A 26,259-nucleotide genomic window follows, 5' to 3' on the forward strand; every position below is an offset into this window, starting at 1 on the left:
TGCTGGCAGCTCACTCGAAGCCATGCCAGATAGTGACGTGTAAGAAAAAGGTCACAAACATTTATGTGTTCCGAAGGGAAGCTGTGCCCTGAACATGTTTTTACAACCCTGCCATAAAATATGACCCTTCAGAAAAGTTGCAAAATGTAGAAAAAAAAATCCAACTAAAAAAAGAGTTGGACCATTTTCAAAGTGTCCCACATCAACTAAAGTCCTTCAAAAGCCCCTTTCTGTGTTTTAAAGTGCTTGGAGAGCTCAAACAGTAAAGACACATTCAAGTATGTGTCCCTTTTATTGCTTTTGCTGCATAGCTAGTTGGCTACAGATGGCTGATGTTTGCTCTGGGCTAACAGAGCCTGCTGTGGGAGTGGGTCAGATGCTGACTAGTCCTGCCGCCTCTGTGGGAGAGTCTGTACCACATTCCTGCAGGAGGTGGAGGGCTCTGTGGGGTGAAGGACTGGTGGGTGGGACACCCTGCACTGCCTCAGATAAGCAAGATGATGGATTTGGTTGTTTATGGGCGAAGCTAAATATATGCTAAATAAAAATGAATATGTCATGCACTGAATAGAATTAAAAGCCTTTTTAATTAAATCTGTTCCTAGCAATTTTCCAGCAGCCTGATAAGCCATTTCCACTTGATAACCCAGCTCTCATGCAAAACATGGCATTTAGTGCAGATGCAAAGCACTAAAAGGACAATGACGAATAAGAAAGGGTGCTCAGACAATGAGGCTTACACAAAGAAAACATGAATGAAACATAGGAAAAATAAAATGACATGGAGTTAAATGCATTTAGAAATCATACAAAACTTCAAAGGTTGTGCATGGACGAAAAAAATGCATGCCAAATGTTACGGAGATAACCAAATGAAGGCCAAGTTAAGAGATGGTGATGTGCTCAGACACAAAGAGAGGGAGCATGCTGCTGGTGACCGCGAGCCCAGGCAGTACTCAGGGCCGCTGTGCAGACAGGGCCCACATCGCACCTTTAGTCCAAGTGTCTCGTGCACCGCGCTGGGTTCAGCTGCGCGGCTAGCCCTTCCTCTGGCCTGGGCCATCTGCAGATACATGGATGTCTAAAACAGGAAACAGCAATACAGTCTGGATGTTACGCCACTGATGAGGAAGGATTGAGGCCCTTCCTGACGCTGCTGCAGATGAGAGTGTCCTGGCTTCAAGAGACGATGAGAAACTCCCCAAACCAAAACTATTGAAGTCAATATAATGCAAGATCATAAGGAAAATATATAGATGTGTGTTTGTGTGCAAGATTGTTCAGGGAATGTGTGTAGCTTTTTTTGACCAGATGGTGGAAAAGGCAACAAAAATAGTTCTCAATCCTGTGGTTGAGTCAATAAAGGCTGTCACAGTATGCTACATATGAGCCCTAAAAGCTGCTGCCAAAGCAAAACATTTAGCTATTACAGTTTACAAAAGCTACAAGGCTCGCACTTTAAGCTCTGCAAATTTTAGGAATATATCCGGCAATGGTTTAACAGGATATGTGTGTGCATGCATCTGTACGGAGCGTATCATTTCATGTTTTTGTAATCATGGAGAACTCCCCCAGCCTGGCTAAGAAAGGTGCTCACGGGGCTACGACTCAGACCTGTCTGTTCAGTGTGACGGGGAAAATAACAGCCCTCTCATTAACGGACAAGAACTGGAACATTCCACTTGCACCCCATAATGGGAGCTCCCACTTCCAATTACCCAACGTCTCACACGATGGAGGCTGGCGGGAGGCCTGGATGGATGCATGAAGAGGTGGATGGATGGGTGAGCGACTGGATGGAAGCCCTTCATTAGCAAGGGGTCACCATAGGAACAGTGTGCAACAAGAGACTCGTGCAAGCCATGCTTGCCGTTGCAAGTTCTCTGTGATCTCCAGGGAGAGTCCAATGGGAAATTTACATTTTATTTATTGCTTTTTAAAAAAGTCCCCTGGTCATCATTAGGGAACAAGTGTGATATTAGGGAAGAGTGAGGTGTTAAAGGGGAGTATGGCGAGGTAGTGATGCCTGGCTTGGTTTAGGAAATTCAAGAGGTCCCATTAAAGGTTGAGACTAAACAGAGTAGCTTTAACAGCTCACTGGGGACAACAGCTGTGCATTGGTGAGGCTGGTGTGCTCGCTGCTCTGCCATATGGGGACACATGGTACCACAAGCAGGCTTAATGATGGAGGAAAATCATCATAAAGTGTAATGTGGATGGAGGGTAAGATCCCGGGTAAATGAAAGAAAAAAGAGAAGGCAAGCTTTGCCATTCATGATGCAGATGGAGAAAGCCATTTGTATATGCTAAGATCACTTTCTTGGCCTCTACAGTCCTCAATTCTTTAATCCTAACCTGAGGTTTGCGTCCACGGTTGACAAAGGTACAGACTGGATTGTAAGCTCCTGTCCCACAGATGTACAGCTGAGTCCGGTTCCATGGCTCGATCAAACGGATGAAGTTTGCACATTCCTCCTGGAAATCATAAAGACTGAAGTCAATTAAACTGCAATAAACATCCAAATAAAAAAACAATTCTGGGCCAAGTCCAAAGCTACAGTTGAGTTTTTTTTAACAGGTTTCTCACATGAAAACTAGTGGGAAAAATGAAGGGAGTTGTATACTCTTAATGTAGCATGTTTACAAAAAAACAAGATATTTTATTTTTTGGGCAATCAAGTTGATGGAAGTCACGTCAGCTGAACAACCCTACTGTGGTTATGAGTGTTGTCAACACGCATACTTACATTGGCGTCTTTCCCACTCACAAGGCACTCCATCCTTCTTCGTTCAGACACTGGCCAGTGTATCTGCAAGGGAGGAACATAGGACATTTTATAGCAATAGTCCAACCTGTTATACATCATTGGCTTTTATTGGATTTTTGGGTTAAAATTGCAAAAGGGATATCCACCCAGTCAAATATTAGTCCTGTTGGGATTGTTATACCCCAGTTACAGTGTTTTAATGAACCGACAGCAGAAAAACTGTATTCCAACAAAAACTACATGTGAACTAACCGGAATGACTGCTGCTGGGGCAGTAGAACAGAACATGTTGCCCTGGGGGCAGCTGCTTTGTGCACTGAGGTAAAGTCGTTTGCTTCATCCCAGTGTAACAGCCCATTTCAGGGTTAAGGGGTGTAGCTAAGGGGAGACAGAACATGGGAAAGGTCTTACGATATGTGGGTCCTTGTTGATGTCATGGAGATCGAGGGACAGGATGTGGTCCTTGCTGCCAACATACATGCGATCATGGTCCTCATCCATACGGAGGATCCGGTAGTCAGATGTGTTGAGCAGGTAGGCGAAGTGATGAGCGGTACCGGTAGATCGCAGCTCTGTATGAAGACAGAAATGTATCCATAAATGACAGCTGCAGTTACATATGCACATTTACACACACACACACACACACACACGCACACACACACACACACACTCACACGCACATGCGTGCACAAGTGACACATTCCTCATGCCACTTCTGCATGTGGACTTATCTGATGGTTTTCCACCAACACTGCTGTAACTTTACACCACACATTAGAGACAAGTGCTACTGAGTATCTGTCACACCGTGTTGATGGCTTAATACTGCCTGAGTGGATCAAACAATCTCGAAAGTCTCCTATCAGTGGAAGTCTGTGACGTCCAGTGGGAGGTAAGGAAACACATACAGTAGTTTGACAGTTACATGTGATGTTTTCTACAAATTCATACCACATATAAGTTAGGGTAATAGGGGTATACATGACAGAATTTCGATGGATTTCAGCTCTTCCATCCCGCTTGGACACGACTCTCTGAAGGTCAAAGGAGTGTGCGCCTTTGGTGACACAATGTCATCGACACGTCCTCACATGTCGAGAGTAACCCAACCTCCCTACAGCTCTGTCTTGGAGTGTTTGTTTGATATGTTCTTTTTGGTTCAGCAACCACAGAACAGGCAGAGCATAGAGGCCAGTGCTAAGACAGCAAAGGCCCCATGCCCCACCATAGACAAACACACTCCTTCTGCAATCTATAGGGGAGAGGCATTAGAGGCTGACATTCACATATTGTTAGACAAACACAGAAGTTTCACTCAAACAGCAGGAAAGTCCCGTTTCACTGTTTAGCTTTATTCTACAAGCAGCAGACCACAGAAAGCTGAACTGAGAAGGACACTTTGAGGTTACCCCGAGTTATTTTTGTGTTGATTTAGCAGCCAAAATGTGGTGAAGGGAAACCAGGGGATAAACTGTCAAATACAGTTAGCTGTGTTTGACTGTTAAATATGACATATCAGAACAGAGGTGTGCCAGTGTAAAATTAAACGAGCCAAGCATGAAATATAGTCAACGTGGGGTGTCAGACCTTAAAGGCAACTCCTCAAGACTTTTAAAAACAAGGCTGGTCATTTCCAGATTTGATTTCAGGGCAGTATTTTTTTGCGAGCTCTGTATGTGCAGTCATGTTTGAAGTGTGTTTGAAGTTGCTGAGAAACATTCCAGCGAGGTTGTTAGGTCTTTCTGAGGAAGAGGTCTGGACACCCAAGCATGCAACACCATCAACATGTCCACCATTGGGCCTTAAAATAAACACCATCTAGAGACCTTTTTAAATGGACTCCCTATGGAATCTGATATTACCAGTCTTTCCAGCCAGATCTAAATTTAACATGGGTTACGTCAATAAGCAAAGATTAATAGCATTAGACTTGCTATATTTGTAGAGTTTGATTTAATAACTTTGCCCACCGAGGGAATGTTTACAGGTCAGCAGAGTGATTGGCAGCTGTCAGAGTTCAGTGTAGAGGAGCTGCGACATGTGGCCGGACACTGTGATTATTTGTGTTGGAGTCTTAAGTTGAATGATGAGTCCCCATACACTCCAGCTCCATGTGTGTCTGTGCAGATAGAAACACACTGGATACGAATGCATTGTACACACACACACATTCCGAGGACCAGTCAAAGCCCTTCCTGAAGCAGGTTGTCAGCGACTCCTCAGTGTGTGTTTGTTGTCAGAGAGAAGCTTGATAGGACCATCTGTCAGCTGAAGAGGGAATGCTGAGCAGTGCAAAGCAACAACACGCCCTATAGAGAGCTGCATGCTAAGAAACAAACACTTGCAATCTAATCGCACAGTCATCTGATAATACACAGATAGTCTGGTCGAAATGTATTCCACGGCGTGTCTGAATTCTGTCACAGTTCAAACATAGCTAATTAACGCTAATGTCTTTCCTCACACCTTATAGCCAACAACTGAGAGCTACGCCCGTTAGGTGATGGCAAAGAAATCCAATCCGCAACGCGCTCATTCTGAGTGAATCAGAACTTGCGAGAGCTCTGTCGAAGTAATGCTGCACAGGATTCACATAAGAACTCATGCCAAAGTCTACATTACATCGGGCTTTCTTATCTTGAGAATAAAACTGTTGAAAAACTAGTAAACAATTTAAAAAAAAAAAGGTGTGAAGTCATTCCAACCTCTTTCAGCTCAGTCCCAAAGTCAATCTGGGCCTCAGGCCGGGTCACAAGGCATTTCGCTTGCTTGAAATGTCGATCGAGGATGTATAATGGCAGCAGGCTGAGCTCGTTTGCTACTCTGCTCCGGAGGTCAAGTCGCCCAGCAGGTCCCTGGGCTTACACCAGTGCCAGGCAAACATCCCAGCCACAATCAGCTTGGAAAAACATGCAGAGAGACTAGACTGCTTAAGAATGACGCCGTGGAGTGGCTTTTGTTTAATCGAGAACAGAAAGAGGAGTTTGGGGGGTTGTGTTAAAGTGCGTTGGTACACTAATAGTTTGAAGAGCTGGCAATAAGCTTCGAAGCAAAAACAAAATCAAATCAAATTTGCAAATGATCCCTGGTCAGCCCAACCGGTCAAACTGCCCACTCGATACACCGTTTCTCAGACTCAGCTGAAAATTTGCAGAAGCAGATTACAATTTCAAACGGAAAAGGCTCAGAGAAGCTGAACTACTGTGCTCTTTGTCAGGCACATTAAGGCATGACAGCATTTTCCACACACATCCTGGAGATTTAAATGCTGGGAGCAGAGTACGAGTATGTCTATTAGAACCAGATAAACCCTTAAAGTAGCCCATTACTGCGTGTATGGCTTAGGTTCACTCTGGGGGGTCTGCACACACACAGGGGGGGCTTTGTTTCAGAAACACATCGCTTCCCCCATGTGGAATGGCAATGGCTCTATTAGAGGTGAAAGTAAGCCAGTGAGGGAACCTGATCCTCACACTCACGGTCATTCCCTGTCCCCAGTCACTTATATTTTTACAGTAGCACGCCTGCATTTGCATGCATATAAGAAGAGGTATTTTCATGACATTTTTCATATTTCTTGCTCATGTAAGTTGTGCAGGTGTAGCAGTGCACAGTAAAGTTAAGAGGTTCCACAGGACTAAGCTCAGACCTCTCTGCCCATAGTGAGTCTGTTCTCCTCAGTCTGCTGAACACAGACAATTCTCTACTCACAACCAGCATCTCAAGGTGCTATTGGCTGACACAGCCTGCTGCCTGTTTCCACAATTCAACACTCCTTAATGGCCACAAGAAAGGTGCTCGCTGCTGTTTGAGAACTAGGTCAGATGAGTCCTAAAGACATACTAGTTTAATGTCGGCATCAGAGCCACCTGCTAAATGTTGTGCAGAGCTATAGATCACAAAAATAATACATAACAATCAATTAAAAGGCATTTACCGTTATTCAAAATGCAGGTCTTTCCATTGTGTCATTTTTACTATTGGTAATTTAAAAAAAATGTTTACTTCTAGTTCAGTCAAAGTAAGTAAGAAGTAACATTTAGTGATGTGTGTACAGTACCTGACATAAGCAGCATGACCTTCCCTAAAATTAAGTGATTAATGTGCCAAGTCCTTCAAAATAGGGTGTCAAAAAATCTTCAGAATTTTGACAGTGAAATAGTGCAAAGCTAGAAGCTCCAGCCTGGGGATTCATGTGGGCCAGTTGCAGAAAGTGCATTTGGACTATTTATTCAATTCAATTTCACTTCAGTTTTATCTACAGAGCAAAATCATCATGGAAAATCGTCCCAGTACACTTTATAACGGAAAAAAACAGCCACATAAAATATAAATGTCAAGGAAATATTTTAAAAAGTGCAAGCAAACACAAAATCACATTCAAATATCAATGTCATATCAACGTTATAGACAAGTTTAAAAAAAAAAAAAAAAAAAAAACAAGAGACTAGAGCAAATCCAGGTTTATTCAAAGTTAAAATCGAATTCACAGGCCACCAAAACATTCATTGTTCAATATTTATGGTTGAAAACAAAGATTCTCAGCGAATAGGTTGGGAGTCTTTGTCATACATGCTGATACATGTGCAGATGCTTCCAAGGAATCCTTAAGAGATGCTCTACAGTATTTAAGTTTTAGAAAGCCTTTAATTCTCACACACACCATCACTACCCGTTTCATCAGTCCAGCACTACCAACCTGAGGCCGGGATGGTGCTACTGTTATTTCACTGCCTGGCTGCACAACCGCTAAATCTCAAATATGGTCCTTGCATGAAAAAAAAAAGAGGTGAGCAGGGAAGTGAGTCCAGTAGCAATGAAGCTGGGCCAGCACTCAAGCGAGGAGCCAAGTAGCAAAAAGTACACAGATGGTTTGTTTTATTTATTGGCCAATGAATTTTCATTGCATTCATTAGATTTATTTCCTGAGAATAAACACAGGTTGCTGTGACTAAATACATGAGTGCTTCATTCACTGAAAGAGACTGGACTTGCAAATGCAACACTGTCTTTCCAAAGTCTGCAGTTAATGGCACACGTAACGTTTTTTTTAGATTTGTGGAAGAATATTTCATGTTAAACCTCAGCCAATGTACTGGAGATGGTCAGTAATACAATACAATCGTTGTGCTGGAAAGTGCTGGATGTGTCGCACCATTCGATTGCAAACCTTTGCTCAGACCATTATGAGCGTAGATGTATTTTTATAAGCTTCCCTGGTTAAATGAGGTATAGAAATATAGCGGAGACACATGCCTCACTGTCAGACTGAGCCAGCCCTCCTCCTCCTCCTCCTCATGAGAGAATACTTGGCTGCTGACGGTGATCTCCGGGGCTGCAGGCCTGCATGTTATAGCATATCTTCCCATCTTAAATTAATAGCCAACGGCCGAGTTTACTTTGGAAATATGTTCGAACAGGAAAGGTTCACTGGCATGGAGTGCACTCTCAAGATCCCATCTCCAGAAATAAGAAAGCACACTGGTCAATACCGTCTTCTGTGAGATGATTTCCCACCATGCTGTCACACAAGGGAAAGAGGAGACTGAGTTTTATGTATCATATTCAGCTGTTAATGCGTCCTACCCGCGGTGTGCTCTGGTAACATTAGAACTTCCTTTCATTAAGGAGCGATTACTGCATCCAGTGTGGCTTTACAGTACACAGCTCGTCCCACTCATAACTTTCCTGGCAAATTCACAAGAAGCATCGGGTAAGTGATTGGATCATGGAAAACTTCAGACTGTGTGTTTAAACAAAACACTGACAGAGAGAGACAGAATTAAGAGGGGGTAAATACACATCCTGGCACATGACAGGTTGGCGCGCACTCGCTAGGTGACACTGATACGGGTGTTCCAACCCACTGCATATTTCTCTGGTTTCAAATTGGGTAAATTAAAAGTGCAGGCTGCTGCCAGTGTCAGTGCAGAGCATGTTGCTGCTTGAAGCCTGCTATGCTCCCTGTAGATATGTACGGAAGGTAAGGGAGGGTTGGGGGATGGTGATGGGAAGAGACAAAGGTTCGTGGCTTTGACACAGAACAAAAAGGGAGTGATCAGCAACGTGGACGAGCAGAGTGTGTAGCAATAATCTGTTTAATTCACGGCTGTGTGGTTTTAGATTGTGGAAATGATAATTGGACACTGCAGCCACTGCATCAACCTGCCCTTCTATCCAGGGATCACTGCAAAATCTACGTGAAACAACACCATTAAAAAAAAATAAGCTATGATATATTTCACCGAAACAACTCTATATTAAAAGATGTAGTGTTAAATAAGGTTTGATTTAATGTTGTAAGGTAGAGTGACAGAAATACCCCTTTAGCCCCTGGCACATCACAAACAAGCTGCACTACCTGAGCAGTGACCTGAGGCAGTTTCCAACCCATCAGAAAGAGGCGTGTTAGTTCACACTCACACATACATCGGAGTGGAAGGAGTGATAATTAGGGTGTTTAAGAGGAGGCGGGAGCGGTGGCATGCTCTCACACATCAAAGGCAGCACTTGTCAGGAATCCTGGCCAAATATTTTGGATGCTGTCAATGCATAGAAGGAAAACTGCAGTTCAGACAATCTTATTACTTCTCGGAGGACACACATCATTGCAAGAGCAACAATGGAGCTGCACAAAATAGCTTCAGAGACTCTTTTTTTGGGGGGTGGGGGTTGCCTAGTTGGCAGTTGGGTCAACTTTTAACAAGGTGCAGTAATGAGTTTAGACGCCACAGGCGACAGTGCCACAGGTTTAAGAGACTTGCTCAACATGACATAATTCTCATTAATTCATATGTGTCTTAGTGACTGAAATATTCATAAGTGTCTGCTTCCTGTCTACCTGTATAAAAGTGCATTCATATTCTTCGGCACACATCTTGTTTGTTAGGTTTGAAGAGTTGAAGCTGAGAATCTGGGCTGAGATGGAGCACATGGACATATGCTATCTGTTGCGTGATCTGGGAGGACTGTGTCAATCTGTCTTCATCCTTCTCTAACACGGCCTTCTGATGTTGCTTCAGCAGATTTCTGTTTACTTAGCCATTACAAACTGGCCAATAATTTTCTTTCCGATTTTATTCCAGGCTTTTCTGTGTGATGCTTTGGTTTGATTTGAATAAGTTTGGAAAAAAATACTACTTAGCTAAAGCAAATGTCCAATATTATATAAATTAATATATTTATTTATTTATTAATTAAAAAGCAGGTGTAGGTCTGTATAAATACTGTGAAAGTGTCAAAACGCTCATGGCATAGAGAAAATGCACACAGCAATTGCGCCATTTGGACTTCCATAAGTTTGTGATGTCACAAACTCAAGCTCATGTCTGCCTTTAAGCATGGCCCACTGTCCAACCTTTAAAATAGAAGAAAATATCAAACACTCCTCTGTCGTGGAGCTAGTAAGCCACAAGACCAAAGGAAGTCGGTGAATGGCCTAAGCATGCATCACTCAGAAAACTAATCAGCCAATCAGAAGAGAAGGTCATTGATATCAATACACCTAAAAGAAACAGACACAAAACAGCCTGTACTTGGTCGAGCTCCAGAGAGAGGCTAAAGAGGGGAGATGTAAAACTATAATGAGACCGCTTTTGGTGCTCAAAACCCCGAAAACATCTTCTTATGATATCAAGCATGCAAATGAAACACTGGAAAAGTGTAAAATATGGACCTTTAAGTTACAACATAAATGCTAATAATTGGCTAGCTGTGTGGTATCTAACCGTTGCGTTTAAATAAATTTGCACCTGTAGCTTGAAAAAGGCAAAACACAGTACACACATCTTGTACTGTGCCTTTCACAAAATGTGGCGATGTGTTTTCAGATGACTTCTTTGATTACACTTTGAAAAAAGTCAAAGACATTACAGAATTGACACAGTAGGAGCCAGGTTGGCATGTATCCAGATACCGCTATTTGAGAGAGGTTGTGTTCTCTCTCTAATCTTAATCTAGCACAACTTTCACACAGTGATTTCCTGTATCTGCAGGATAAGGAAGTGCCTAATATAGGGGCAATCACTGAGCACACTAACATGAAGATGGAGATTAAAGAACCTTCTCCTGCTTGTGGACAAGTGTGTGCCCGCTGGAGGCCTGGACTGCCACCTGCACTGCTATCTTGTTAGCGGAGCCCCTTCTAATCAGCGACCGTCGGGGCCCACCGAGCTCTCAGCCTCACTCTCCTTCAACGGCGTCTTTCAACACAACTTGTCTTCATGTCAAACATTTACATTAGTTATTTGGGTTTGTGTAAAGTTGCACGCTTCAAAGCCAGCAGAGAAGTGACATAGTTGTTAAGGAATGCTTCTGTGATTACTGGAGAGTGGGCATGAGGTTAGTCGTGCTGCTAAATGAAATGGAACGATAACAGCATGAGAACGCAGCAGCTGCTTGGCTCGGCTTAGTCACTCTGTGGGGCGGAGGATGATAAAAGTCATCCCAGGCTCCGCCACTGTGTCACATCAGATAACAAATATGCAAGGGCACAGGATCCAGAGATATGATCTGACCGACTGGTAATGCCAAAGAGCCGGACCCACAAAGGAATAGTAATCTATTGTGATGTGCTGCAAGCTTGGCCACATCCTCTCCAGGGGTCTGTGTGTGTCTGTAGCTTGGTAAAGAGGCAGGCTCTGCTTCTTGCTGCTTGGAGAGAAAACACAGACATTAGCATGGCTGTACAAACACCTGCTCCACATCAGAAGAATCAACACGAGCAACTTGCGATCATCTTACTTCAAACTTGATGAGATTGACAGGGCAAGACACAAAGACAAGACGATGGCCTAAATCACATTTGCTGCAAAACGTATTATCTTCTCTATTCATTATCCGTATTGGTGTCAGAACAATAACATATTGTATTCTCGTTTCATTTTGTTGTATTATATTGTATAATCTGGATTTTATTTCATTCCGGCAGCATTTTTAAAATGCAAAATTGAGTTCAGTCATAAGGAGAAAAGCTCAAAACTAACAGCTGCCATAGAGTGAGATGTGGGTGAGATTAAATAATAGTTCAAGTAGGGATGACAGCACAAACATGTGAACACTTTTTCTTAAGGGAATTTATACTGTTGCATCTGTTTGTACATACAAGTACCATACAAGCACCATACAAGCAGATGCAGAACGGGGGGAAAAGGGACTCAGAGAGAAGTTTAAATATCCACACACTTGGTCAGTCGCTACAACCACACTTGCCAGCACCAGATATAAAATGTGTGGTTGCTGCTCAACCATTGAAGCATACGGACAAAAACACAGAATCTATCTCTGTATGTGGTAGTCTAGTTTGGTTTATGATGCTTTTTTGTGAATTCACATGCTAAGATTGGTCAGTCACACTGGAAACACCCATAGGCTGTATATATAAAATGGCAGTAGCCTCCGGGTCTAAAGAGTGAAGACAATGGAAACTGCCTTAAAGTGCCATGCCACTGAGAGCCACTAGAGGCTGACTCCATAAAGCCTTTGACTCCAATCGACTCCCATTCAAAAGGCGTCAACTTCTCTCATGAAATACTAAGTCAATACATTTTGTATTTACAAGTCATTATGGTGTCATTTGCTTAATAAAGTCCTTCTGATCAGTGTTTTGGTTTCTGAAAATAATTTCATAATTAATATGATATGTGATTTGTGAGTGGGGTTAGTGTCCTCAAGTTGTCAGTCAGATCCACCACTCACTCCCCCCCAGCTTGTCTAAATATGGTAACCTCTGGCTCCAAAAAAACAACGGCCAAAATGACAGACTCAAGGCTTCAAAATGGAAGTTCACAAACCAATGGGTGATGTCAAGCTGAGTTGCCACTTGGAAACACCAGTTGCCATATGTGGACACCTTGCACTTTGAAAATCCCAAATGAATCAAGCACTATGACCAAAAACATCTGAACCTTTTTTTTATTATGACAATTATTGTTGTCATAAAAAATAAAAATACACAAATAAGTGTTTGATATGATGTGATTCCCTGCCAGATTGTACCAGTCATTAAACCTCAATAATGTGAAGCTACTTGGCTATTCATGGCACGCTGTTTGTGTTCTGTTGCTGTGAGCACCATCACTAGGGAAAAGGTGTGACCCTCTCTTGTCTCAACACATGTTGAATGTGATCTGTCATAATGGTTATGCACAAAAAGTGCTCCCTATTGCACATCATTAACCACCACATCTGTCCTCACAGTATCCAGAAGTCGCACCACTATGCTCTGCATCAGTGGGAGACGTGACACCTTGCTGTTTACCGCCGTCGCCACCTCGTTACTTCTGTACCCCACGCCCTTCCACTCCCCCTGCCGACCTGGGGGGCTCACCCGCTCTATAATTAGGAACGACTGTAGACCCCCATTCCTCCCCGTCCTTGCTAATGGCACCAATTTGTATTCACTGTCAGCTCTGATGAGCTCTCATGCAGAGAGATGGCCTTATCACAGGGCCTCTGGCTCCCATCACCTAAGCCCCTCTCCTGTTGCCAATGCGCTGATGGACAGGCAGAAGGGGTGAGAGGGTGAGAGAAGAGGTACACATTTATCTCCATTTTTGTGAACTCTTGTAACAGCAGACACATGTGCTCCAAAGAATCCATTCACAAAACTTGAAGTGTGTCACCCTTAGCATCACTGTATATTCATTTTAAATAAACAACGTGTGCTGTTGGACCTGTGTTCCTTTTATAAACAAATGATCATCCTTCTTTCTTACTCTAGTATAAACCTATAAAAGCAAAGGTCCAGCTGAGGAGGATGTGAAATGTGGAGAACCAGTAGGGAAGGAGATCCTCCCTTGAGAGTCTTGATCTAATCGCACACATCTGCATAAACATGGCTCTGTTTTAACGGACATGTGTTTTATTAACAGTCTCTAGCTCAGCAGTGACACGTCTTGCGCCGTTCCCATCCCATATGTCGATTCCTGCAATCCTTTGGCAACCTCTTTATACCTACTGTGGTTCTGAATCAGACTCAGTCACAAATTACTATAGTTGAAAAAAGTTAGTAGTTGCTGCCTTTATCTAAAGCAATCAGTTTTTAAGATTATTCTAAATAGCACAGATGCTATAACGTTCTCCGGATGACACTTGGATGACATCTTTTGAAAGTGCTGGTCAGTGGGGCTGCTGCAGCCTGAGCCAGGAGACACGGGGAGGTTAAAGGCCACTGGGCAGCAGTGGCAGTGCTTTATGTTCTGGTTTAATCTGGGATTAGCTCAGGGTCAGGGTTATCTCTCCTCAGCCTGAGTGGAATCAGGAAACAGGGATTGCCTGGGGTAAAGTGGCATTACTGGACCGCCTGTCCAGAATCGCAATGAGCCTGTGTTCACCAGGGGGTAAAGGAAAGAGGGAGAGTGCATGTCGAGTATGGCTCACTGGGATCAGGGTTGTAACCTCTCTGCCATCACTCTAACACTTCCCAGAGTTCCAGCTCAGTGGCGATCCACATGCACTAAGAGTATGAATTACTACACCCCAAGAACCAATGAATCACCGGTATATGGTATCTGTCTAGCCACAGTTATGTGCATACCTTCTGGTTTCCTTTAGCATGGTAAATTCATTTTAATGCTGATTTAGTCCAGAGGAGGTAGCAGAGCACACATATTTATATCAGAACAGGCAGAGTACTTCAGAATTAGCAGAAGGTCTTTGAGGAGCAGCAGCCACAAAGACTAAGCATAAAACCATAGCTGAAAGAGCCCTGTTACCTTTAGCATCCCTTATCTTAACCTGGCAAGTCTCAGCATCATGTCAGAGTATAATCCGCATTTACATGGAAACACTCAGAGGCAGAGACACACTCCACCATCTCTGGTTCTGCTGTCTGAGTCCAGAGAGTGTGTGCACCTGGGAGAAACAGACAGCTATGAGACCAGAACAGCTTTATTGTAATGAAGATGGATCTATCTGAGTCTCACTCTGTTAAATGTTGGAGAAACTCTCCGTGAGAACACAGAAACTGCACTTCACCAAAAGCAGAGCAGATATGGGAGACAGACTGGAAGACTGTTAAAGGACAGTAGCCCATTAAAACCAAAGAAATCTACTAACATTAGTCTGATGACACTTCATAACTCGAATTTAGCCTCAGTTGCATTCGAATGACCTGAAAGCTGTAGTCAAATTTCAGTAACAAAGTGATTTTTTTTTTTTTTTTTTTTTTTTTTTTTTTAAATACATGAATCTACAGTGGATATGTCACTTTTGTGAGAATCTGCTCGGGGGTTCCCTTCAAAAATATTTACTTTTCATCATTAGTGACACATTATCTCATAAATGCGCATCTTTGTGACACATCTGGTGTGATAGACATAAATAGTTACATCAAAGGGCATCAAAAAGCATCAAAAAGACAGGTTTAAGCAGCTATGGGCTGACTTCCAGGCGAGGGTTTCAATTTTCTCTATTTTTATTGATGTTATGTTGACAGTTTTGTATGTTGTGCTGTGGTAAACTAAGCCTTTATCCTCTACAGTTTTACCATTAAATATTTCAAAGTAGTTTACATCCAGTGAAGGGAAATAACTGGTGATTTTAATTGTATCAATGGGGCAACATCTTGTCAGCTTGAATTCACCACTGAGAAAACTGGAAAAATGTCTCAATGCGACAATACATCTCTGTGTCTCAGGTGCATCCTGACAGCCCACTGGAAGATTTACAGTTGAACAGACACAGGATGTAGCAACCAAATGTATCTGACACCGCTGGCCCACTATCATGCCCCATGGTTATGAATGCCTTATTTGTTAAGGCAGTGTGGGGTCACAGTGTGGGAGGCCAGTTGTTCCAGCCCCTTCCTGAGGATGACACCGAGGCAGGACAGATTGTGACAGCAGCCATTGTGGCTCTGCTCCAGGTCTCTTCCTCCCACCAGTCTCCCGCTGTTCCCTCATCCTGGGTAAGTGCACACAGTGCCACCTCAGCGCTCGTCTTCCTGTTTCTTGGGTGGGCAGGTTTGTGGAGAAGTTGTGGGCAGGAAAGCATTTACTGTTTTAGTCACCATGTGGTACTCTTGCGGTCATCAGTCACAGTTGACATGAGGCAGATGATGTTGACCGAAGTAGGAGGCTGATGGGACGTCTCCCTCCCCTTAGTCCATCGCCTCTTTGAACAGAGGCAGATGATCAGCTGAGGTCTGATGTGCCCCTGATTCCCAGGCCTTGGGGACAGGAAATGGGATTAGAAAACAAATCCCCCTTTTTCACGCGTATGTCAGCAGCTTCATTGCATTTTGCCTCATCACTTACTTTCTCTATTCAAAGGGCGGTCTTTTGAAATGAAGGCGATTAGCCTTTTACAAACAGCTTTGTGTTTTCGGCTGCCGTTTCCTCGCTGGGCCTGTCAGCCAGGGTAAGCCCGAAATGGGCTGCACCCCAAACACATGGATCCATGGGAACCAAAGGTCAGCTAACTCCTTCTGAACTCAACTAATACAGTGCTGCAGCTACTAAAGGAAACCCATGTGGAAGTTACACGAGCAAAAGTCACTGATTCCATCCTGCTCGCTGATGCCGTAAGCCTGCTGTTCCTAAACCGCGGTTGTGTTAAAGGGCCTTTTAAGGCTCTGCCCTCTTATCCTCTTTCTGAGTCAGAACAATATAATAGGTTCCCTTAAGAATCTACGAATCAATCTGGTGGGATAGGTTGTCCCCAACTGACCAATTTATTTTCAGATGTTTTGTGTCAGCAGAGAAAAAAAACATAAAAACAAAAACATAAAACACAAGAAATCAGGACTATTAACATAGAAATACCTGCATGTTAACCAAGACGTTTTGAAATTAATGCAAGAAAATCCATTTTATCTCCTCTATTCTACTAATTAATTTGTACTGTATGAGTGCTGATTGAGTTTTTTGTGAGGGTTGTTTCTATGCATTCTACACCTGGACAGTTCCTCAGAGCTTTATCTGTTAAGAAGTTTATTTTGGCAGACCATGCTCTATGCCCATGTAAGGTGGTGTTAAGAAGATAGTGGCTCAGGGGGTGGGTGGAAGTTTGCAGGGGTCAGCGAGTTTACCAAGCCGATTTAGTCATCCCAGTTTGTCACTGGTAATCTCCCGGCAGCTAACAGGGTGATAGAATTAGCCCGATAACTGTGGGAGATGAACAGAGAGAGAAGCAGAGAGAGATGTTTCTGTGTGCATGCCTTCTTAGACCTCGTCCCCATGGCTCTACTCACACACGTACGGATAATATGCATAGCATGCACATATGCACACGCAATTGAAGTGCATCGCACACAACGAGGGTGACCTGTGATGGTTCGGACGCTGCAGCACATGTGTGAAGACGAAATGCGACAATGCTGTCAGGGAAACAAGCTGAAAATGTCCATTAGAGCAGATGCAAAACCAGAAATGTGGTAACTCCAGATGGAAGGTAAAGAATAGGTGAAAGCAAGAAGCGTGTGAAAGGTTTAGATTGGTTCCTCTGAGGTGGAATATGGAGGTGTTTGCTTTGGCAATGTTGACCAAAAACCTTAGCTCTCAGAGAAAAAAAAAAGGAGAACCATGCAGCCAAAGCATCCTCGTTCTCCTCCTTCATAACCCCCTCAGCACAGCCTCTTTTTACCCCACCATAAACACTTAATTTCTTCCCCAACTCAAGGAATCTCCCAAGGAAATCGTATGCTTTCTGCATCAGCAGGACGTTCTTCTGCTTTTCTCACGTCCCGGCCCAACAGAATTAATCTAAAGAAGTAGGACGTTTATGAACAAAACTCCACCGGCATGTGACCTTAAGCAAGGAGCTCATAAGTGCTGAACTTGATGGGTATTGCATTTCGCTCACAGCCCAGCAGGAACTCATTTAACGACTTACTTTTATTTCACGATAGAAGGAAGTGTGCTTGTCAAAATGTATTTAGTGACTTTAGGTGCAACGAGGTTAAACAGTGACATGTAGCAGCTTCTGCAGGCGGAATACAAGTCCACAGGTTGTCTTGGCTGAGTTTTAACGACACGACTATACACCTTCTTTTCAACAACGGGTGTATATTACATGAATCATATAGCTAAGAAAAAGACACTCAAAGTGTGATTTACTGATTCTGACTGAATTGGACTGTGCTGTGGTTGTGTCTGAGTTTTATTAGTTGAAGATTTAACTGCAGACTGAAAAAGGGGGCATTCCAGCACCATTATGTCTAGCAGGGTGCAGATATGCTGGTGGCACAAAGATCAATTTCCCCTTTTCTCCTTTCAGCCGTGTTCTCTTGGAGCTGAAGTGCTGCTGTGATTGAAAGTCGTTCTCTCAGCACAACCTCCCTCTGGTACAGCCAAATCTGAGGAGACAAAACAAACCCTCTTTCTCTCTCATCACTTGATTGCCCTGCAGCTCTTCTACACCTTGAAATTGGCGAGGTGACCTTGATGAGGGAAATACCAACTGTCAATCATTGATTACCAGGACGTTTTACACATTCACTTAAGGGCTCCCCTTTCAAGTTTGATCAATATCAGCCAAAATGTAGTCAGAGAGTAACACAGAGGAGTGGCTATTAAAGTAACACTGTGCCTCAGGAAAGGTAGGGCATTTTAAATGGGAAGCCTCTGCAGGAGAATGAGAGCGGGGATGGTCTCCGTTCACAACACACAAAATTGTACTAGAGATGGGAATGTAAAGCCAAAATAAAATTCTATATTCACCGGAAACCAGTCCACAATTATTATTTAAACACAACCAATGCCTTCACCACACCCAAACTTCACATGTACACACACAAACAAACACACACATACACACACACAGACTCCCTTACACCATTAACTCAGGCTCAACAAATGCCATCAAACTTCCAGATCTCTTGTCTTTAACAAAGAATCTGATAAGAAGCATGTCTTTATAGCTGTAATGTTTAAGATGAGGGCCGTTGTTCGCTCTGCATGTCTAACATCAAACTTACTTTGTCTGGTGTCAAAGCTTGCCATTGATTATATTTATGGATGGACCATCAGCTCAGTGCTTAGTTCTCAAGATGAGGTAGACCTATGATAAGCCTTGCAGAGTTTACACTGCACCTTATCTCATCTTTTCACTTATTTTTGGAAGGGGTTCCACGCAGAACTGTAATTGTCTGTGCATATTTTTGCTGTTCTTATCTCACAGTGCCACACACCGGAGCATGGCAGTATTGTGTTCTTCTTCTCCTCCTTTTGCGTTTAATAGCAGTTAGCAAACAGCTTTTAGGTACATTACAGCCAGGCACAGGAAAATAAAACAAACAGATGGTCACGTAAATTATTCCATTTATTATTTTTGAAAGACTATTCAAGAATCATGATCCATTTCTAAATTGCACAAAAAGATTTCTACAAAAAAGACACTTTCTTGAGTCATATGAGCATCTATGCTGTCATCTCCAACACAAGGATAATGTTGTTGTTCACCCATGATGACTGCTCGCTTGGTGACGCCGCACCCCAAATTTACATTTGTCTTGGGCAATAAACACTTGAAAATCATCAGAGTTTATTAGTTATCTATTTGTTATGCAAATCTAATTCTGCCTGATGAAACACTTTTAAATGATGTCATAATAATGTATATTAGGTGTTTCTAACTATGTATAACATCACACTTACTAAATCAAAAGTTAGAAAGGGTAAAAAAAAAGTCATACAGTTGAACAGGTTTCAAACAAAGCCCCAGGTAAACCAAATTTATTTGGATGGTCAAACAATATGTTTAGGGTAAAATTATTACCTAAACTGTAAACACCCAACATTTTCTGTGCAATAACTTGGTTGTGAGTGCATGTCAATTTTACCTCAAAATAAAGTGACATGCCCAATTTCTCAGCAATTCAAAAATATGATTGTGACTTAAAGGGATCATGGGCAAAAAACACAATATCAGATCTACATTGTCATAAATGGTAGTCATCTTTTAAACAATTTTAAGAGTGTTTGCAGCCAGGTAAAAACAGTTGGAATCCTCTTCGGGAAAAACCTGAGACCATTGAGGAAAAAAGGAAGCCAATCCTTATATGTAACAACTACATTTCACAGAAAATCTGAATCCATAAATGGGAAATAAGGTAAATCAAACCATGCCAAGGTAATAAAGCTACTGGCTCGCTGTGGAAAACTGAAACGCGTAAGGTGAAAAGGTTGATGACATGCCTCATTATTCCTGGATAGCATATTTGACATGGAATCAACTGTTAATCCAGAGAAAATCCTACTGGTTTTTTCTATCAGAATGGCCTTGCTGTGGGTTGATGGGAAGTGGCTAAGGGATTGCTGGGCCGCGCTGCCACTAAGCCATGACTGTAAGCATCCCGCTCTGGCCGCAACACTCCGCACTCCCCATAATGACTCATTGATCTGAGCTTCTCAATCCCTGCCTGCCTTATCTCAGCTAATGGGGCGGCATCATGGTCTGTCACAGCCTGCAATCGCTCTAAGAGACTGAGTGCACTTAGAGGTCAGCGCTGTTGTTCTCCAGTTGAGTCACACTACAACCAGGTGGAAAAAAAACAGCTTTATGTGTCTTCCTGAACACTTTCCCTTCTCATTTGACAAGTACACACTCCCTCTAACAACCATTCTGTTGTCTTTTCATGGAGGGGTATAATATACAATCCCTATAGGACTTCCTTTTATCATTTCAATAACAAAGTCGCACTTCACACATCCATAATTCTTGTGGGTCCATGATAGCCTGGCTTTGACCCCAAACTTTGAAGCTCACAAAAAGGACGCCCCTACACAAACCAATGAAAAGGCTCCCAAATCCACAGTGACTTATAACTTTTGAGGCTGGCCTGACAGCAGAACGCAGCAGGGAGTGGGTGGGAGGGAAGGGGGAGAGTAAATAAAAGCTTGAAAAGGAGTAAATAAGTTGGCTGTACTACAATGCATGTCTCTTAGCAGGTTCACTTTGCTTGCATTCCCTATTGGCCAATACCACTGAGATTAGAAAGTATTTCTCATCAGAGAACCACAACTACAAACACAATGAATTTTGTGATGTGCTGTTTCAGATCCATATCACATTTCTTCAGGTCGCATGACTGAGATGAGGAGTGGTATAACCCCAGAATGCATTTCCTTTTCTCTAAATCCTGTGGTGCATTGTCCTGCATCCACCCACAGGTCACAAGCCCATATGACCTGGGAGCAGCAGTGGGTCACACAAGTCTACTAAAGTCTACATTAAGTTAAAAAAAAAAAAAAAAAACAGAAAAGAAGAGCCAATCATATTTTACCCACAATCTCTGCCCCCTGCCTGCCATCATCTCCCTTCCTCATTAATCTGGAGGAAACCTGTCTCTCTCGACTCAGTCATGCCTGAGGTGACATCCGCACATGGCAGCAGACACACAGCCACTTTGACAGCTGTGGAAATATTGGGCTAAATTCAAAACTCTGCCTCCCTGAGAGATTTTAATGACCAGTCAGCCTTCCCTCACTTGGGTTTAAATCTGACACACCTGACAACCCTGACATTTGACTGACAGGAAGGATATCCTACTCTGTGACCCCGCAGCCCTCCTCTTGAGTACTTCTGGCAGTAGGTAATGAGCAACAGAAGAGGTCGGAAGTATAGATTGCAAAGTGGCTCAAATACAGCTTTTGTTCAGAATGAATTCCGAGATGGTAAGGACAAGAAACCAGAGGGAAGGAGGCACTCCAGACCAAAACGTTTTTCTTTTTCTTTTGTTACATTCACAACTCTCACTGCAAAACGGACTGGAGATTGAACAACTTTGGAAATAAATTATCCTTTCACCTACTGAGACATACACATAACATACAAATACAGGTCAGAAAAGGAAAGTGAAAAAATGTGCAAGTGGTAGAAAGTAGTTTTGGGGCCCTGTGTAACTGAGATAATTGTAGTGAACTCCAGTTTATTCCCGTTTGAGGCAATATCCTGCTTTGACAGAGCTGGAGGACTCTTCCTTAGAGCTCGGACCTTAGTGGGTATAAATAGCAAGGTGTTTAAAAAAAGACAAATGTGTTGTGGGGGTTACGGTTATGGAGAAGATTAAATAATGATCCAGTATTCAGTCTGAGTGATAGTTTTTTTGTTGTTGTTGTTGTTTTTTTTTTTTTTTTTTTTTTTTTTTAAGTTTTAAGACTCACCAGTTGTAGAACACCACAGAATAATACAAATAATCTGTGATGATATCTCCCAAGGCAGGATTCCCTTTGTCTAGGTTAAGTTAAAATAAACATTCTGGTTTGGTTTTAAATGTACTTCATTGAGGGACCGTAGTTGTCATGGCTACAATATTAAACATGTGGTTAAGATTAGGGAATGATCTTGGTCAAGCTTTAAAAAAAAAACCCATTGACTCTCAGTTAGAAAGAGGAAATGAACCCGTCTTGGATGGATGGGCTGAGACTTCAATGTGGCCCATATCCACCCCAACCTCCTTTCTTTACACAAACTTTATCAGTTTTTAATAACGTAACTTGACTTCCCTCATTTACCACTGAAGGGCTTTGTCACTTATGTGATAAAACATCTGATGCTGTCATTCTTTTTGGGAGGATAGTCTCTGCAAAATCCTGTGGAGGGAACTGCCTTGGTCTCACACTCGTCTGTGGCCCTGCATCAACCAGCAATTAACTTTCAGTTTGGTATGAAACCCATCATGGTTTGAGATCTTCGTGTCCCAAAGGGGAACCCATTAATAGATAACACATCGGCAATGAAAAACAGAACTCACTCCACTCACTCTGTTCATCTGGCATGTTATCGTTGGCTTCATTGACGTTCAACATACAGTAAGAGCCATGGTGATGACATTAACAATTTCACATAACTTTTTTTCAAATGGCCTAAAGTAAAATTATAAAGGCAACTGTCACGTACTTTTCTTGTGTTTAATTAACTCCATGCGTTCAATACATTAATTTCATTATAAATCTATTAGAAATTGCTGTGTTTGTGACATTTTTTTAAAAAGCCCAAGTCAATGAATTTAGTGAAGATATTTTCTCTCTGACCTGTCAGCACTTTCAGCTTAAGTAGTTTTTCCTCACCTTTTACTGACTTTGCATCTACATTTTACACAGAGTAGACAGGGAACATACTCCTTGTGCTTTTGTTTGGCTGCTCACCACTTCAGCTCCACAAGCAACTCAACCTCACTTTCTTTCACTCTCCCTTCATCATCAACACTACCGGCAACGCACAGCTGCGAACAAGCTGAAGCCTCTCGTGATCCTCCCGGCCCCCGCCCCGCCCGCATAATGTTTCTGAAAAACATTTTAATTGACACAACAATTAAGCCAGACAAGTCAAAACAGAGCTCTTGTGGAACCTCCCTGTGAGGAGGGAGTAATCTGCTTCCCCAGGCAAGTTTATCTAGAGAATGTGGAGTATTCATCTGAGATGTATGGTTTGTATTTGAGCCAGAGAGAGTTTACTGCAGAGAAAATATTTGGGAATGATGTCTGATTAATGGCAGTATATCACCTCTGGGAATAGCAGAGGATTAATTTGAGTAAATCGCCATTAAAGTGTCATGCCATATTGCAGCCTATTCAAAACTAATTTTATTATGTTAGATAATTGACAGCTTTTTCCAAAATGTCAAAGGGATTAGTAGATTTTGTTATTCTTTTTTTACATCTCAGGAAGGTTTTTATTAGCTTTTGTTAGAAAACTTGAAACTTGCTTGAAATGATAACAGTTTATTTATATAAAACATCCAACTTCTAGACAAACAAGAGGCAAACAGATATACGAATTAGCACCCTGGTATCAGGTCAAAGTGTGTAAAACACAGGTCGACCTATAACCATGTCAGTGTCCCATTTTCCCTCGCCGAGAAGGGAAAAGTACACGCAAGTATGACCTGGATCAAAAAACGAGGTCATGTGCCTACATACAAAGGGTCATAAAGGTCGCATACGGAGGAGTCCGGGGTTGGTTGGATGGATCAATGATAGGACTTTAACTCAGACAACAAGTGTTTGAGTCATTGAGGAAGCAGAAGTCAACGTGGATTTTTTTTTTTTAACGTAACTTAAGTAAGTTACTTGCATAATATAACGTATTTAACTTATGAAATGTGCGTGACCTACGTAATGTTACTGACATCGAATTACTTTCTTTTAACCCAAACCATGATCTTTTCATAACCAACTAATTTGGTGTCTAAACCTAAGGCACCTTACTTTTCATGCGTAGGCGAGGCAAAACGTATCATTAATACAGCCTCCTCTGGTGGACTGACGGGTGTATTAGTGGATTGGAATTTGTTAGCTAAAAAAGTTAAAAAAAAGTTCTTCTCCAGAAGTGAATTCCTTACTCTTAAAAGTAATTGCATGCAACAATTTTTGTAGCTAACATAATCGAACAATGTTCAAGACATACAGTCTGACAAACATTTACAAATTTTAAAATCAACTTTATTGTTAGGATTATGATCTACAGTAAACTGCATGCAATTTGCAATTAAGGGATTCACACATGCAATGTTGGAATGGTCCCTTGAGAAAACGCTGTATATTATCCTTTTTACTGTTAATATAAACCACACTTGCTTTGGCAGCAATATCATGAGGGTGAGCTGCTACATACAGAAAAGCTCCTGGAACCCTCATTGTCTTATTGCATGGATACATCAAGTTTTAAAAGATTGCTACATGTGCATATGATTACATATTCATTTTATTTCATGTTCAAAAGATAAGATAGCTCATGGATTTTATAGTGTCGGTTTTTCCACGTATTTTTCCTGACACGACAGAGATATGCCATAAATATCTGCTCACTCTACAGCCCACTGAGGTTAACAATGATGTATTGCTGGCAAGGACTCGTTTTTTTCAGATGGTATTTATCACAATCAACCTCAAGGCCTTTTTATTTCCTAACAAGCATGGAAAGGGATGTAGTCAGAACCAAGGCTGCAGATGCAAGCTCCACTGAAATGGAGCATTTAACAGGAACACTTCCCTTCCTCACATCCATCTGTCGCCAGTCCTGATCTCTAATTGAATCTATTGTGTGCCACAGTAAAGGGAGTAAGAATAAAAAAGTATACTGACGCAGTCTTATATTTTACATCTCAAGTGGAAATAGCATTTAATTAAATTTAGATGACTTTTTAAGAGATTGCTCACAGTAAACCTTGAGTGTGACACCCAAACCACCGAGACAAAAAGAACGATGAGGTCCACAGGCGCATAAACAAACATTTCACATGACGTGAAAGCATCAGTCACGATAAACTCACAAATTATAAAGCAGAATTAAAAAGGAGAGGAAACTCTTTGACAGGTAAACGATCAGGTCTGTCGGTGACTGTCTGGGATCATGACAGCTCTTTTCAGAGCTCGCTCAGACTTCCCCTTTGATTAACGCATGAAAGTGAATTTTCTTGACATCTCAAGAGGCAGCCATTGCCAAGCAGCTGAGGCATGTTGCTAAGAGAGAGAGAGACCTGGGGATGTGTTAAACCTGGAAGGATGAGGAGGCCGAGGTCGGTCCCAGCTGTAAAAAGACTCATCGCTGCATCTATCAGCGACTCCGGTGTTTCTGCATTAGAAGCTATTTCAGAGTTGGGTCGTTGGATTCCACAAGAGGTTCTTTTCTTCCTGTCATGTTTTGACAAGGTGAAAATAACAAGCTGGTATTACGCAACTCAAATTAGGTATAATTAAAAAATCTTACGGGATATACATCGGTGTTGACTTTAGTTCACTGAGCTGTCGTGTACTGTTGCTTTAGCTACAACCAGAGGATACTCCTGCATCTCCTGCAGCCATGCAAATCATAACAAATGTAGTCATTATGTATGATAATTACTTCTAACTGTGTCTTGTGTGTCTGATTCTGATATGAAAGAACAAATAAATGTGTGTTCTTGCTAATGAGAGTCCATGCACACGTATTGGACCCTCTATCAAAACTGCCAGCAGCATCATAGACTGTCACATGCAGAAAGCACCTGCTGCATCACTGCACAAGTCCAAGCATTACAAAAGAGAAAGTTTTATTTCTGATGCAATACTTCACCTCTTAAAAACAAAAACCTTTTGGGAACTAAGTGCAACTCCAAAATAAGCTAAATCTAATGTTGGAAAATGAAACTGATTTACAAACCATTTCCACACACTCTAGCAGTGCCAGTGAGTCCTAAGGTTCCTTGGAGATTAACCCACAAACACAAACTCATGACTGGGCTTTAGAATTGGCTCGCAGCCTCAACGCAGTCGCTGAGGAGTTAATTCCACTGAGCTTTCCATCCCCACAGTGTGCCATTAAAAGCGGCACATCTCACCTAACCATCGTTTATCTCTCCACTGTTAATTAGTTCCGATCAATTACCTTTACTCAATGCAGCTTCCACATTTAAGAAAACAGGAAGGCCGGCTTATTCATCACTGCTCTTTTCGCCAGTCTTTTTAAATACTCCCTCGGGTTGGTTCCACTATTTTTTTATTTTTTTTTCTGCTGGGAGGACTCCATTAAAAAGCCATCGCTCACCACAGAATCCAGCGTGTGACAG

At 42.2% G+C, this 26,259-nt stretch overlaps 1 protein-coding gene across 4 annotated transcripts in view; it reads right to left on the bottom strand.

Moving 5' to 3' along the window:
• The window catches only part of LOC138205532 (semaphorin-3F-like), a 62,612-nt gene that overhangs the window by 20,385 nt on the left and 15,968 nt on the right, over nt 1-26,259 (bottom strand). For 2 of the 4 annotated variants that reach the window (XM_069161687.1, XM_069161598.1), the window contains exons 3-6: nt 3,180-3,340; nt 2,748-2,810; nt 2,356-2,475; nt 992-1,081 (exon numbers count right to left, since the gene is read on the bottom strand). In XM_069161687.1, coding sequence (XP_069017788.1) covers nt 992-1,081; nt 2,356-2,475; nt 2,748-2,810; nt 3,180-3,340 — 434 coding nt within the window. The remainder of the gene's footprint in view (nt 1-991; nt 1,082-2,355; nt 2,476-2,747; nt 2,811-3,179; nt 3,341-26,259) is intronic. The other 2 variants (XM_069161857.1, XM_069161770.1) reach the window with 1 other exon arrangement.

Source organism: Embiotoca jacksoni, unplaced genomic scaffold (genome assembly GCF_022577435.1).
Source record: "Embiotoca jacksoni isolate LCO1_2020_lvr unplaced genomic scaffold, fEmbJac1.0.p SCAF_1, whole genome shotgun sequence".
NCBI lineage: Eukaryota > Metazoa > Chordata > Actinopteri > Embiotocidae > Embiotoca > Embiotoca jacksoni.